Below are 14,532 nucleotides of genomic sequence, written 5' to 3' on the forward strand. Positions count from 1 at the left end.
AATACAATAAAATAAAATAAAACTCTCGGTCTCTTCCAACCCAAAAAAACACGAGATTAGTTGTTCTTAACAAAGTGGTCGACAAATGTTGAGGATTACTTAGAGTCAACCCAACTGGTAAATACTCCTTTGAATTTCTTTTATTTATTTTAATTTTCAAATTTCTCAAAAAAAAAAATATTCTTCCCACGTGTTATGTTAAAGGAGTACGCACGTGTCACTCCATTCCCTCCAAAAAAACAAAATGCCTCGAGAGTCATACTTCAACCGCCATAAAGGCAGCCTGCAACTGCCTTCGTAAACAAGCTCCTCCGCCGTCCTTCTCTCTGCAACTTCAATGAGCATCTTTCACCCCCCTCCTCCGCCGTCCTCCTCCGCCGTGAAGTGGCTCAGCCTAGTCTCCGCCGTCTGGGTCCAATCCATCGCTGGCAACAACTACACCTTCTCTAACTACTCCGCCGCCCTCAAATCCCTCATGAACCTCTCCCAGCTCCAACTCAACAATCTCTCCGTCGCCAAAGACTTAGGCAAAGCCTTTGGCCTCCTTTCTGGCCTTGCCTCCGACCGCCTCCCCACCTCCCTCCTCCTCCTTATCGGCTCCCTCGAAGGTCTTATTGGCTACGGCGGCCAATGGCTCGTCGTCAGCAAAACAATCAACCCCCTCCCTTACTGGCAGGTATTATGGTTTCAATCTCTGTTTCAATTTCTGTAATAAAATGAAAATTTTCGCCTATTTCTTGATTTGGGTTCGTTTCAAATGTATAGATAAGTATTTTTATGTGCATGGGAGGGAATAGTAGCACTTGGATGAACACCGCCGTGCTCGTTACTTGCCTCAGAAACTTCCGGCGAAACATAGGCTCTGTTTCTGGCGTTCTCAAAGGCTACGTCGCTCTCAGCACCGCCATTTTCACCGATCTCTGTTTCGCCCTTTTCTCCAATGATCCCTCTTCCTTTCTCGCCCTTCTCGCCGTCGTCCCCTTCGCCGTTTGCCTCATTGCCATTCTCTTCCTCCGTGAAACCCCCTTCGCCGTCGATAATGAAACAGAGGATTCCCAATACTTCTGGGTCCTCAACGCTATCGCCGTCGCCGTCGCCGTCAGTCTCTTGGCCTTTGATTTGATCCCCAATCCCACCTCATCCGTATCGATAATTTTCTCCATTGTGTTATTGATTCTCCTCGTTTCCCCTCTGGTAATCCCAATTCACTCATTCCTCAAGAACAGGGGCCGGTCCGGTGCGGCTGCAGAGGCGTTGTTGGCGGCTGAGGAAGTGGCGGAGGTGGAGGGAAATGGGAATCCGGTGATAGGAGAAGATCACACGATTGTGGAGGCGATGAAGACAGTTGAATTTTGGCTTCTGTTTGTGTCGTTTTTGTTCGGAGTGGGTACGGGATTGGCAGTGATGAACAACATGGGTCAAATCGGATTGGCTCTTGGATACGACGACGTTTCGAGCTTCATCTCTTTGATGAGCATTTGGGGGTTTTTTGGCCGGATTTTATCGGGATCGGCGTCGGAGTATTTCATCAAGTAAGTAGAATATAATATATCACGACCCATTTTCCAAAAAAATAGCTACAGTTGATGTGAGATTCCACACATCGGTTGGAGAGGAGAACGAAACACTATTTATAAGAGGGTAGAAACTCTTGCTAGCAAAAACGTTTTAAAAACCTTGAGGGTAAGTCCAAAAGTGAAAGGACAATATCTGCTCGTGGTGGGCTTAGGCCATTACAAATGGTATTAGAGCCCAGCACTGGGTAATACAAGAGGCTGAGTCCCGAAAGGGTGGACATGAGGCGATGTGCCAGTAAAGACGTTAGACCCTGAAGGGGTGGATTTGATGGGGTCCTACATCAGTTAGAGAAAGGAACGAGTGCCAGCGAGGACGCTTGGCTCCGAAAGAGGTGGATTGTGAGATCTCATATCAATTGGGAAGGAAAACGAAACACCTTTTATAAGGATGTAGAAACCTAAAGCCCAAAAAACAATATCTCTTAGCTATGAGTTTGGACAGTTGATCTGTTTATTCATAAACAGGAAAGCAGGAATGGCAAGGCCACTGTGGAACGCAGCTTCTCAAATTCTAATGGCAATCGGCTACATTCTCTTAGCCATTGGCATGCCTAGTTCCTTATACATCGGCTCGATCATTGTCGGTATCTGTTACGGTGTTCGTCTCGCCATCAGTGTCCCGATCGCCTCTGAAATTTTTGGGCTCAAAGACTATGGCATGATCTACAACGTTCTGATCCTCAACCTCCCACTCGGTTCGTTCCTCTTCTCGGGGCTGCTGGCCGGGATTCTCTACGACATGGAGGCGACGAAGATAGAGGAGGGTGGGAACACGTGCATGGGAGCGCATTGTTATAGGCTTGTGTTTGTGGTAATGGCTTGTTCATGTGTGGTTGGGCTTGGCGTGGACTTGCTTTTGTTCATTAAAACTAAGAGATTGTACTCCAAAACAAGGGATGGAAGGTGATAGGTGACAAATGCCACTTTAAACGCCCTATTTAAATAAATAAGACCGCTATTTCATGCGTGTCATGATGGATCCAATCTATTATAAACGTACTAAAATGCAAAAATTGTCTATCAAAAAGTTCATTTCTATGGCCTCTTATTGTTAAGTATAGATTAATAAGTACTTATGTAAGTATCGATATCATACGACCAATGAACTCTAATTTTTACGTCGGTTTCTTGCACTTTTTGGGTAGGGTTGGATGCATAGTACTTTTGTGCTCCTGATTCATGCATGCACACATAAACTTACTAAGTGGGTTCAATAACGTACTCCTAAGCGTGATTATGGGCCTAGCCAATGTTTTTGAAAAGTCAAAAGAATTGAAAGAAACGCAAACATGAATAATATTGTGGTGTGGTGTATGTCGTGCACAACGTACTCGAGTAACATCAGATAAATAAGGTCATGGGGAATGTGTTAATCATGTATTACCCAATGTCCTCGAACCTAGCCTATAGGTATTTCAACCGTGAGTTCGCTCTCAGTTTCTTGCTCAACCCTGATAATTCCTAAGTTCAGCTCAATCGAAATTCAGAACACATGAACATATGTTATTTCATTTATCTTGTATTACTTTCTTAATTGTATGACTGTTCAACGAAATCATGTCTAAACCTAATAGCCCTAAATCGGCTCAAAATGTATTAGGGACCAAGTAGTTATCAAACCTCCTCGACCAAGTATTGTTATTTCTCTTGCCTACATGTTTTCAATGCAATTGACTTTCACAATACTTACTTCCAACATGTTTTAAATAATTTTCCTCACTCACACTTTCTAAAACATTTTCTCTCAAAACATGACTCGAGGCTTGAACGAACACTAACATTGTTTGCGAAATTCAATTTTGATACAGTTGGCTTGGTTGCTGGGTTAGAGCAAGTGCCGCATAATCGCTAGTCCCGCTTCCAAGAAAAGTGCAATTGTGAGATCCCATCTTGGTTGGAGATTCAAACACGTCTTACATCCGAACCCATTAAAACTTAGCTCAAACCAAAGCTAAAACCGAAAAGTTTCCTCCTGAAATAGGTAGAAGAACATGAACTTATAAAGGCAACTTTTAAGTGGAAGACAAAATTTTGAAGATAAATAATTGGAAGAGTAGTTGACCACCACAACCAAACACACTTTATTGTCCTTAAAAGCAAGCAAAGGGAATGTTTTTGAATGTTTTGAGGCCCACCCTTTACTTTATGGGTAAAAAGAAAAATGGAATCTTTAGATATCATTTTCATTCTTAGGTCAAATTTGTTCCACCAAAAGGGCCATTCTCTTTCCCAACACATTAATACCAAAAGCTCATCAAAATTGTTGAGGTTGCTACCCATAGCTCATAATTTGATACCACTTTGAAGCTTTAATCATTTGATGTGTTCCACTTTTTTCAATCCTAGGGTTTCCCCTCTTGGATTTTCAACTTTTGGTATAAACCCTTCTACATTACATAAATTATGTAACTATCTACTCTATAACTAGCCCGTTTCACCATTAAAAATGTATTCTTTTCGGTTTTTTAAGGATAAGATTCTAATTTGCATCCCCTAAACTGATAAAAAAAACATCCCTAAACTTTGTAGTTAAAAAAATATCCTTCCCGTTAGTTTTGGATGGAAACCGTTAGTATTTTGTTTCAAAACTACCTTTTATCTTTTAACCGTGTTTCAAAAATGCTCTTGAACTTTAAAAGTTTAAAAAGTTAAATACTCTTACTATAAGTATAGTGGGTAAAAAATACCATAAAATGTTAAAACTAGCATTAACACCCATTATGTAAATTCTTAACGTCAATATATGGAAAAAAACAAAATCTATTGATACGTCATAGATTATCTCTAAAGTTTTTAATGTCACGTTTGAAAGTTTATGAGTATTTTTGAAACGTGGTATTGACGATCCATGTTTTAAATTTTTTTAAAAGTTTAAAAGTGTTTTGAATTTAAGTTTTTAAAAAAATTAAAGGGAATTGGTGAATTTTTTGAAAATTCAAAAGTATCTATGAAACACTTTTGAAACTTGTATTTTTGAAATCGTTTCGAATGTTCAAATGTATTATCCGTTTCCATCTAAAACTAATGACAATGGTATTTTTGGGGGTTATAATTGAAAGTCACAACACCCCTAATTTAGGGAATAATCATGAGTTTTTTTATAATTAAGAAATACTCTGTGCTATTGTTACGAGGCTTTTTGGGAAGTCGAAAGCAAAGTCATGAGAGTTTACACTCAAAATGGACAATATCATCCTATTATGGAGAGTCGTGTTCATCTACCAAACTTGATACATAATAACAATAACAAAGTAGTACTCTATCGAAAAAACTTCATAGATTTAACCTATTTTATAATCTATGCTATAATTATAGCAAGATCTATGGAGGAATTCAAACATCTTGTTGAAAAATCAAGTTATTTTGATGAGTGGCATAATGATTGCATCAAATGATATACCTTTTAGCATCATATATGAAATTAGTTTGGTAGCATTCTCTATATATTGTATGGGGTTGGTATCACATAATCTCAAGAAATAATTGGTCATTATACCACAAAGGACATAGCTAGGCATGCCACAATGTCAATTTATCCTCTCTCTTTTTCCATGTTAGGGTTTATAAGTAGCTTTGGTTTTCTTGTTTCTTAATAGCTTGACAATGATGCTTTGTAAAGATGAAAGAGGTTTGCTCTTTTGGGTCCAAAGAATATCTTTTTCTCCACTTCAATACACTCCAAAATAGAATTCAAACTCTTCAAATTTGATTACTTTTGAATGTATATAGATACGTTCATCATATACCTATCGAAATCGTTATAAGAATTTCTTTTTTCCCTTTCAGAAGAAACGTTTGCATGTAAGTACACGAGAATATCGAGGAGTAAAAGATAGAATAGAAGTAGCGTGAGTGCAATATTCGAGTAGTAAAAGATGATGGATTGTTGTAATGAATGTAAAGTTGAAGACGGTACTTTACAAGTAGAATACAAATATATCTATAATGGGTTCGATTTTTTAGTGTCAATTGGTTGAGCAATGATACTATCTACTTTGGCCTGTTATGTATCGCTGTTAGTCATATGGTTTTAAAACGGATTTATTAGAGAGAGATTTTCATACTCTTGTAAGGAATGTTTCGTTCCCCTCTCCAATGAATGTGGGATCTCACAATTCACCCGCTTGGGGGCCAGCATCCTCATTGGCACACCATTCCGTGCCTAATTCTTATACCATTTGTAACAGCACAAGCCCACCACTACTAGATATTGTCTGTTTTTGCCCGTTAAGTATTGTCGTCAGCATCACAATTTTAAAACTAGTCTACTAAGGAGAAGTTTCCACAATCTTATAATAATGTTTCGTTTTCCTCTCCAACCGACATAGGATGTAACATTATTTAGAGAAACATTCAAACAAATGAAAAATATGAACTTTGGGCACTTTTGAATTAAAAATCTTAACACAATCCAACCAAGGAAACACAAGTCAAAAATTGAGTAAATATGTCTCAACTTTGTTTGTAGTTAAATGGGATGCAAATGGGGGCAAACCCAACGTGAACAACAACTCATAATTACCTTTAAAATGGGCATCCAACACCAAATGTTGCACTAAAACACAATAATGAGATCAAGGTGTAGAACACAAGCCAAAAGAGGCAAAAAGAAAGAAATTAGATTCGTTTTTTCGCTCGAAATTCTTGTTTAGACTAGGAATATAGAAACACTCCTCCGTGAGCTGAATCGGGATATGGATGTCAAGTGTCACAATCACACTCTTGAAGTAACAGGACTAACGAACAAGTCAGCCGTGAGGCTATAGACAAGCATGATTGTGACACCAATGACATTATTCCTAACCCTGTTTCCGTTGCCACCTTGGTCTCTGTTGTTACCCCGTTTACGTTTTTTTAATTTTTAACGGAAGATTGAAGCAAAAGAAAAGGGTTGAAATGGGGAGTGTGTGAAAATGGAGGGGAAGAACAAAAGAAAGAAGAAAAAAGGGAGTTTGTTTTGTGGGTGTCTCCCAAAATGGAATCACCATGTTTTTGTTCTTACAATTTAGGGTTTGAAACTTTGTATAAAAAACTAAGGGCACGTGAGAAAAGTGAAAATGGTTGGTGCTTTGAAGAGACCACACCCCTTTGCCTTCTAATCATGTGGTCTATTTTCTTATTATTTCCCTTTTTCTCTCTCCTTTTACACTTCCTTTTGTCTCCCTCTTTCTCTCTCCTCTTTATTAAATTTAGGTTAAATTATATCGACCCGAGATCTCACAATCTACTCCCTTGGGAGCCCAACGTCTTCAGTGCAGAACACCTGGGGTCCCTCTATATTAAATTTAGGTTAAATTATATCAACTCGAGATCTCACAATCTACTTCCTTGGGAGCCCAACGTCTTCAGTGCAGAACACCTAGGGTCCCTCTATATTAAATTTAGGTTAAATTATATCGACCCGAGATCTCACAATCTACTCTCTTAGGGGCTAAACGTCTTCGGTGCAGAGCACCTAGGGTCCGGCTCTGATATCATTTGTAACAGTAAAGTCCACTGATAGCAAACATTGTTTGCATTGACCCATTGGTTTTAAAACGCATATGTTAGTAAGAGGTTTCTACACCCTTATAAGGAATGTTTCGTTCTTCTCTCCAACCGACGTGGGATCTCACAATTTCGGAGCTTAATTTCAATTATCATTCATTTCAACTCAAAAGATATCGTTAACGTCATTTCATAGATCTAATTTTTATATATCAAGTTATATAGAGGATATTATATGACTTTCGAAGAGAATTTAGAGAATGTAGGAATATTTTATATAAATTAATCGTGTTTAAAATTTAAATAAAATCTTAATCAATTAAGCCTCCTAAGTAAAATATAAAAATAAAATTGTGGCATTCTAGTAATTAGGAGCAATAATCAAGGTTTAATTTTTAAAAAATAGGGTAATCTGACATAGAGCCACTCGTGCGAAAAACCCACTAATGCTAATTATTTACCCCCCTCCCTATTTTTTAATCTTTTTTTTACTATTTTAATGCCCCTTATCTTTTACTAAATTACATTTAGGGGCCTCAAAATTTGTTAAATTCCTCCCATACCCTCATTTTTTTCGATTCTAAGACGTTTCGACTAAAAAGAAGAAAAAACACCCATAGTTTCATTTTCGAGTTCAGCTACTAATCGTTCGATTTCTACCATTTTAAATACTAATTTTGTTGTTTTTTAACTATAACATGACTAGTAAAAACTAGTCGTGTTATGGTTAAAAACTCACATTTTACTTTCTTTTTCCTTTTTTTTTTTTTTTTCAGAGTTCAACTGATATAAGAAGGAAAGATCGAAACTTTATCCTTATAAGAGATAATAAGAGTCTTATTTACTTATCTATGATCGGTGAGTATCTGACTCTTGAAATGATAATGAATATCTTAATCTAATGTAAGAGGGAAAGATAAGATCGATTAATATAGACATTTGAAAGGATAATTAATATCTTAATATCGATGAACAATTAAAAAAAAAAGTTTTTTAAATATTGAGATTAATTTATTATAAGGGTCACCAAAATTCCTCTCGAAGTTCAAACACACAGGCTTTTCCCACATTTGCAGAGCCCACATGGTGCCTTTTTGTAGTGTATAAATGGCCACACTCTTCTATTACTTACACTTCACTCCCTTCTCACATTCCCTCTAATAAGCACAGATTCCACTGGTAATGGCCACAACAACCGATAAAGCGGTGGTGGAGACAGTTATTGCCGGAAATTATGTCGAAATGGAGGCCGACGGCAACCCCAACACCGTCAAATCCAAGCTCTCCAAGCTCTTCTGGCATGGCGGTTCTGTTTATGACGCCTGGTTTAGCTGCGCTTCAAATCAGGTATACCCCATTTCGATTTTGCCCTTATTAGCCATTGATTTCTGGGGTTTGATCATTTTGGCCCCTTAGGTTGCTCAAGTTCTGCTTACTCTGCCCTACTCGTTTTCCCAACTGGGAATGCTGTCTGGAGTTCTGTTTCAGCTCTTTTATGGCTTGCTTGGTAGCTGGACTGCCTATTTGATTAGTGTACTCTATGTTGAATATAGAACTAGAAAAGAAAGGGAAAAAGTTGATTTCAGAAACCATGTCATTCAGGTTCATAAACTCATCTTTTGTCTTGTAATCAACCCATTTTGGAGCCTTGATTTCATGGGATTCTTGATGTTTTTGTGTTCTTCCAGTGGTTTGAAGTTCTTGATGGGTTGCTTGGAAAGCATTGGAGGAATGTGGGTTTGGCTTTTAATTGCACTTTTCTTCTGTTTGGATCTGTCATTCAGCTAATAGCTTGTGCAAGGTAGTGTGTTCATGGCATTCATCTTGTTCTAGTTCTTGTTTGATCGTGTTTTTTGATTCTTTTAATGTTGTTTGTAGTAATATCTATTATATAAACGACAACCTAGACAAGAGGACTTGGACATATATCTTTGGAGCTTGCTGTGCCACCACTGTGTTCATTCCTTCATTTAGAAACTACAGAATTTGGTCTTTTCTTGGTCTTTTGATGACTACTTACACTGCTTGGTACCTCACCATTGCCTCCATTCTTCATGGACAGGTATCAGACATTCCCATAGACAGCATTTTGTGAAAAAAACATGGGGTTTGTTTGGTTTGATGTTTGGTGATTTGGTTTTTGTAGGTGGAGGGAGTTAAGCACTCTGGTCCAACTAAGTTGGTGCTTTACTTCACTGGGGCTACGAACATTCTTTACACATTTGGTGGACATGCTGTTACTGTGTAAGATAATCTTAAAAGCTTTTGATGTTGTTAATGTTTTTTTGTTGTTGGTTTTGTTGCTGTCTTCATGTTGCTTATGTTTGTTTGTTGGGCGTCTCCGGTGGGTGTGGCGTTTGAAAATGTCAAAACTTCATTGTTTGTTTGTTGTCATCTATGAGAGATCTCTTGGGACTTTTTGGTCGGTGTTGCCATTTTAAGTTTCTCTATGCACCCAGTAGTTGTGATGGGAACTGAGAACGAAACATTCCTTGTAAGGGTGTGGAAACTTGTCCCTAGTAGAGACTGATGGTGATAGGTAACAAGCCGAAGCGGACGATATCTATTAGCGGTGGGCTTGGGCTATGACAAATGGTATCAGAGCCAGATATTGGGCGGTGTGTCAGTGAAGACACTGGACCCTAAAGGGGTGGATTGTGAGATCCCACGTTGGAGAGAGTAACAAACATTCCTTATAAGGGTGTGGAATCTCTCCCTGGTAGACACGTTTTAAAACTGTGAGTCTAACAACAATACGTAACGGGCCGAAATTGACAATATCTACAAATGTTACAGAGCCGGACACCAGGTGGTGTGTCAGCGAGGACGCTGGCCTCTAAGGGGTGGATTGTGAGATCCCACATCCGTTAGAGAATAGTATGGAACATTCCTTTTAGGGTGTTGAACCTCTCCCTAGTAGAGGCATCTTAAAGCCGGCTATACATGACGGACCGAAGCGGACAATATCTGTTAGTGGACAATATTTGTTAGTTGGTAACTTGTACGGTTACACCACACTTTTGTCAACTGAGTTGTCCTTATCAGCTGAGAGAGAGAGCAGAAAAGATATCCTCTTTTCTTGGGGAAAATCCCTTTGTTCTTTCTTCTGTTTAACAATAGACATTGAAAGTGAAGTCTCTATTTCATTCTCTTTTATCATAGAGAATCATCTGAAAAAGTAAAAGGGAGAAACTCAGAGAGCCTCCATACCTTACTGTTATTCTCCGCTACCCCAAACAAGCTCCAACCTTTATGAACTGGATCATCAAACAAAGCTTAAAAACTCCAATTTGTTAATAAAAGCTGTTTGGTTGGTGGGAAAATGCAGGGAAATCATGCACGCAATGTGGAAGCCACAGAAATTCAAGGCAATCTACTTGGTAGCAACAGTGTATGTGCTAACACTGACACTCCCATCAGCAGCCGCCGTGTATTGGGCATTCGGAGACATGCTTCTTAATCACTCCAACGCCTTCTCCCTTCTCCCAAGATCGCCCCTCAGAGACATGGCTGTCATCTTGATGCTCATCCACCAGGCAACCATCGCCGCCATGTCCTTCACTTTGTAGCTCTCTTGATATTGATCTTAACAGTGCGTTTGTTTGTAATTGTTGCAGTTCATCACGTTTGGATTTGCTTGCACTCCGCTCTACTTTGTGTGGGAGAAAGCCATTGGAATGCACGAATGTAAGAGCTTGTGCAAAAGGGCAGCTGCGAGATTGCCTGTGGTCATTCCTATCTGGTTTTTGGCTATAATCTTCCCTTTCTTTGGTCCTATTAACTCCACCGTTGGATCTCTCCTTGTTAGCTTCACAGTTTACATCATCCCTGCTTTAGCTCACATGTTCACCTTCCGATCGTCTGCTTCCCGTGAGGTATGCTACACTGGAATGTTACTCTCTCTCTGTCTGTGTTGATTTTTGTAACGCGTGGTCTTAGTCTAGCAGACAAGACAGCGGCTCGTTCTCCTATGTATTTGTCTTGGTATTGGTTTTCGATCAAATGAGTTGTTTAGTGTTCATAATGCGATGAGGGTGAAAAGAAGAGGCACGAGATTCGTTGTTTTTTCTCCTCTGCCATATGCATGCCATGCGACAGAGTATCTGTCCGTACCTCTGTTTTTTTGACAGTCCAACTGCTGAGTTTGATGGCTGTTTTAGATGATCTTGGGTTTTGTTGTGTTTTGCAGAATGCAGTGGAGCAACCTCCAAGGTTCACCGGAAGATGGGTCGGAGCATACGTGATCAACGCGTTCGTGGTCGGTTGGGTATTGGTCGTTGGGTTTGGGTTTGGCGGGTGGGCTAGTGTGACCAACTTCATACATCAAATCGACACATTTGGGCTTTTCACCAAGTGTTACCAATGCGCTCTCCCACCATCATCGACAGTAAACGTCACGGCACCGCCACCGCCACCGCAGCACCACCACCATCCGGGTACCCATTAATGATTGAAGGGAGCAGAATCATGAAATTGTTGAGGTTAAGGAAAGGATGATTGGGATGTGTTTTCTTTGCTCGTACTGCTGCAGCTTTTGGTTTGATTAGAAAAGAGGGGGAAATTCAGAGTTGGCGAATGTCGCTCTTTTTCATCCAAAATAGTACCATTTTCCTTATCATTCTGTCTCTTTACTTTGGCGTTGGGGCCTCCTCTCACTTTATGGTACCTAAAAGAGGAAGCCTCAGAAATTTTTGCACTCAATCACTAACTAAAACATGATTTTCTCTCAAGAATCACAAAAAAACTCAAAAGGGTTCTTAGAATTCACCATTGAAAACCATCAGATCGAAGTAAAAAAGGCAAAGTGATAGAGAATGAGTGGCTACTGTAGAACAAACCACACAGACAAAACTTGCTCTGTTTTACTCTGTTCTACAGAGACGCTTGTTGTTCTTGAAGAACAAGAAGCAATTTCATGATTCTCAATACCACTATGAGTATCCATTCATCACATTCATAATCAAAAGTGATATCAACACTCTAAGAGGTTGATATCAACAAAAGAGAAAGCACTTAATTTCTTTCCAACCTGCAAATTTCCCTTTACAAGTGGGCAATAATTGCGAAGGAAAAAGGGAATGAGAATTAATATGAAGAAAACATGATGAGAGATAGAACAGAACATTGATTCATTGAAAACCAGGAGGCATTGTATAAGAAATAGTTGTATCAACAGTTAAAGAAACAGAGAGAATCAAGGAAAAATCTCTTGTTCTAAGGATCGCTGAAACAAACATCATGATATCACATGATCGTCGTCATCTTCATATCATTAACACCCAAAAGACAATAAACAGAAACTAAACTGATGGAAATCCATGTGAAAGAAAGGAAGAAACTACTCAAATCCTGTTAAAAAGATGACCTACAGATCCCAGTAAGAGTAGATCGGAACTGGGATGAACGGTGAAGATTGAAAATCGAACAAAACACCCCCAGATTCAAGCAATCAAACAAGCGCGATCATCAACGCCCACTGCTGGGACACTCTCTAGCAAAATGCCCAGATTCGCCGCAGCTATAGCAGTTTCCGCCGCCACCGCCACCGCCTCCGCCTCCGCCTCCGCTGTACCTATCTCCACCGCCTTGAGATCCACTCTGGTAGCAGTCTCTAGCCATATGCCCAGCCTCACCACACTTAAAACAAGCACCACCACCACCACCACCGCCACCGCTACCATAACCCCCACCATACCCACCGCCTCCACTACCACCGTATAAACCTCGCCCACCGCCGCCGCTACCTCCATTAAACCCATACCCACCACGTCTCCCTCTTCCACCTCCGCCGCCTCCATACCCACCACCTCCACCACCGCCGTACGAACCACCTCCGCCGCCGCCTCCACCGCGACTACCCTGCACAGATGATTCTCCAGGGCCAGTGACATCCACGGCCTTCGAGCGACCATCAGCCTCCGCCTCGATCTGAAACTCGACATCCTCGCCGACGCCGAGACTTCGGAAACCCTCGGATCTAATCGAGGACTGATGAACGAAAAGATCTTCACCTCCCTCGTTGGGAGAGATGAAGCCATAGCCCTTCTGGTCACTGAACCACTTCACTTTTCCACTAACCCTTTCTCCCATTTCTCGATTTCTTCCTCACAACCCAACAACTGAAAAACCCTAATCTCCACTTTCTTTTCTCTCTCTATTTTCTCGCTCTATAAGAGAAATGGGGTTTATATATATATATATATATATATATATAAAAGAAAAGAGAAACGTACTTTGTGAATCGAAAAGCTTGGAAACGGGAAGAGCGCCCCGTCATCCGTAAACGACGCTTTTTCCATTTGTGATTTTGTGGGGTCACGTTATTCCATGTTGACCGTCCGATTCTCAGCTACGCCGGGAAGTTTCCGACGAGATCTAACGACCAGGGCTCTTCCTCTCCTCTGCGTTAGATTGGAGCATTTCGCCGTGCGATTTGCGACGGAATTTTAACGGCTAGGGGTAATTTCGGGAATTCACTCCTAAAATATCTTCTTTGCCGTTTTTTAATCCATTTTTCTAATTTTTTATTTGGAAATAAATTACATGACTTTATCTTCTACACCAAAATTAAAAAATAAACGCATAATTAAATCAATTATATATATATATATATATGTATATAGTGGGCTTTGACTGTTATAAATGGTATTAGAGCTAGACATTGAGCGATGTGCTAGCGAGAACGTTGGCCCCTAAAAGGGTAGATTGTAAGATCTCACATTGATTGGAGAGGGGAACGAACATTCCTTATAAAGGTGTGGAGACCTCTTCTTAATAGACGTATTTTATAACCATGAGGCTGATAGCGATACGTAATGAGCCAAAAATGGACAATATTTACTAGTGTGGACTTGGACTGTTACACTAATCATGAAAGCAAGATACATGGGCGTGCAACTACAAACAACACGTCCTAAACAAGCATTACCGTAACATGACACCTATTGTGAGAGGCTCCTTGCATCGAAAGAGTAGTTGTTCTCCATAAGAGGGCACCTATAATGGTTGCTACCTAGGAGCGGGGCAAAGAAAGTCAGTAAATAGGGAGTTCCAATGTGAACCAACAGAAAGAACTTCAAATATTGTCAATGATTCGAAGTTTTGTAGAGTGGAATTGTGCAGTACCAGACACAAGATGTAATAGTCCAAGTCCACCATTAGTAGATATTGCATATTTTGACCCATTACGTATCACTGTCAACCTCACGATTTTAAAACACGTCTACTAAAAATAGGTTTTCACATCCCTAGAAGAAATGTTTTGTTCCTCTCTCCAATCGATATGGGATCTCATAATTGAAAAACGTCCTCTCCCTAATAGATGTGTTTTTAAAATTGTGAGGCTGACAGAGATACGTAACTAGCCAAAATGGATCATATCTACTAACGGTGGACTTGAACTATTACAAATGGTATCATAGCCAAACACAGAGCGGTGTGCCAACGAGTATGCTGGCCTCCAAGGGGA

The 14,532-nt window shown here is 40.0% G+C and overlaps 3 protein-coding genes across 3 annotated transcripts; 2 read left to right on the forward strand and 1 right to left on the reverse strand.

Annotated features, from left to right (window-relative positions):
• The first annotated feature begins 289 nt into the window (after window positions 1-289).
• Window positions 290-2,619, forward strand: LOC111486233 (protein NUCLEAR FUSION DEFECTIVE 4-like). Its single transcript, XM_023133275.1, has 3 exons — window positions 290-676; window positions 766-1,532; window positions 2,043-2,619. The coding sequence occupies exons 1-3, from the start codon at window positions 338-340 to the stop codon at window positions 2,482-2,484; spliced, it is 1,548 nt and encodes a 515-aa protein (XP_022989043.1). The 5' UTR covers window positions 290-337; the 3' UTR covers window positions 2,485-2,619.
• Window positions 2,620-8,139: 5,520 nt separating this feature from the next.
• On the forward strand, window positions 8,140-11,765 carry LOC111486236 (auxin transporter-like protein 2). Its single transcript, XM_023133279.1, has 8 exons — window positions 8,140-8,411; window positions 8,481-8,666; window positions 8,753-8,865; window positions 8,943-9,126; window positions 9,211-9,308; window positions 10,393-10,600; window positions 10,682-10,939; window positions 11,254-11,765. Exons 1-8 carry the CDS (start codon window positions 8,247-8,249, stop codon window positions 11,509-11,511), a joined length of 1,470 nt encoding a protein of 489 aa, XP_022989047.1. The 5' UTR covers window positions 8,140-8,246; the 3' UTR covers window positions 11,512-11,765.
• Window positions 11,766-12,171: 406 nt separating this feature from the next.
• Window positions 12,172-13,252, reverse strand: LOC111486249 (glycine-rich protein 2-like). The gene has a single exon (XM_023133297.1). The coding sequence runs from the start codon at window positions 13,152-13,154 to the stop codon at window positions 12,531-12,533; it is 624 nt and encodes a 207-aa protein (XP_022989065.1). The 5' UTR covers window positions 13,155-13,252; the 3' UTR covers window positions 12,172-12,530.
• Window positions 13,253-14,532: the final 1,280 nt, after the last annotated feature.

Source organism: Cucurbita maxima, unplaced genomic scaffold, assembly GCF_002738345.1.
Source record: "Cucurbita maxima cultivar Rimu unplaced genomic scaffold, Cmax_1.0 Cma_Scf00011, whole genome shotgun sequence".
Classification (NCBI taxonomy): domain Eukaryota; kingdom Viridiplantae; phylum Streptophyta; class Magnoliopsida; order Cucurbitales; family Cucurbitaceae; genus Cucurbita; species Cucurbita maxima.

Coding starts and splice junctions, on each gene's coding strand:
- LOC111486233 (XM_023133275.1), top strand. CDS start 338: ATGAGCATCTTTCACCCCCCTCCTCCGCCGTCCTCCTCCGCCGTGAAG. Junction 677..765: donor ACCCCCTCCCTTACTGGCAG/GTATTATGGTTT, acceptor TCAAATGTATAG/ATAAGTATTTTTATGTGCAT. Junction 1,533..2,042: donor GCGTCGGAGTATTTCATCAA/GTAAGTAGAATA, acceptor ATTCATAAACAG/GAAAGCAGGAATGGCAAGGC.
- LOC111486236 (XM_023133279.1), top strand. CDS start 8,247: ATGGCCACAACAACCGATAAAGCGGTGGTGGAGACAGTTATTGCCGGA. Junction 8,667..8,752: donor TCAGAAACCATGTCATTCAG/GTTCATAAACTC, acceptor GTGTTCTTCCAG/TGGTTTGAAGTTCTTGATGG. Junction 9,127..9,210: donor CCTCCATTCTTCATGGACAG/GTATCAGACATT, acceptor TGGTTTTTGTAG/GTGGAGGGAGTTAAGCACTC.
- LOC111486249 (XM_023133297.1), bottom strand. CDS start 13,154: ATGGGAGAAAGGGTTAGTGGAAAAGTGAAGTGGTTCAGTGACCAGAAG.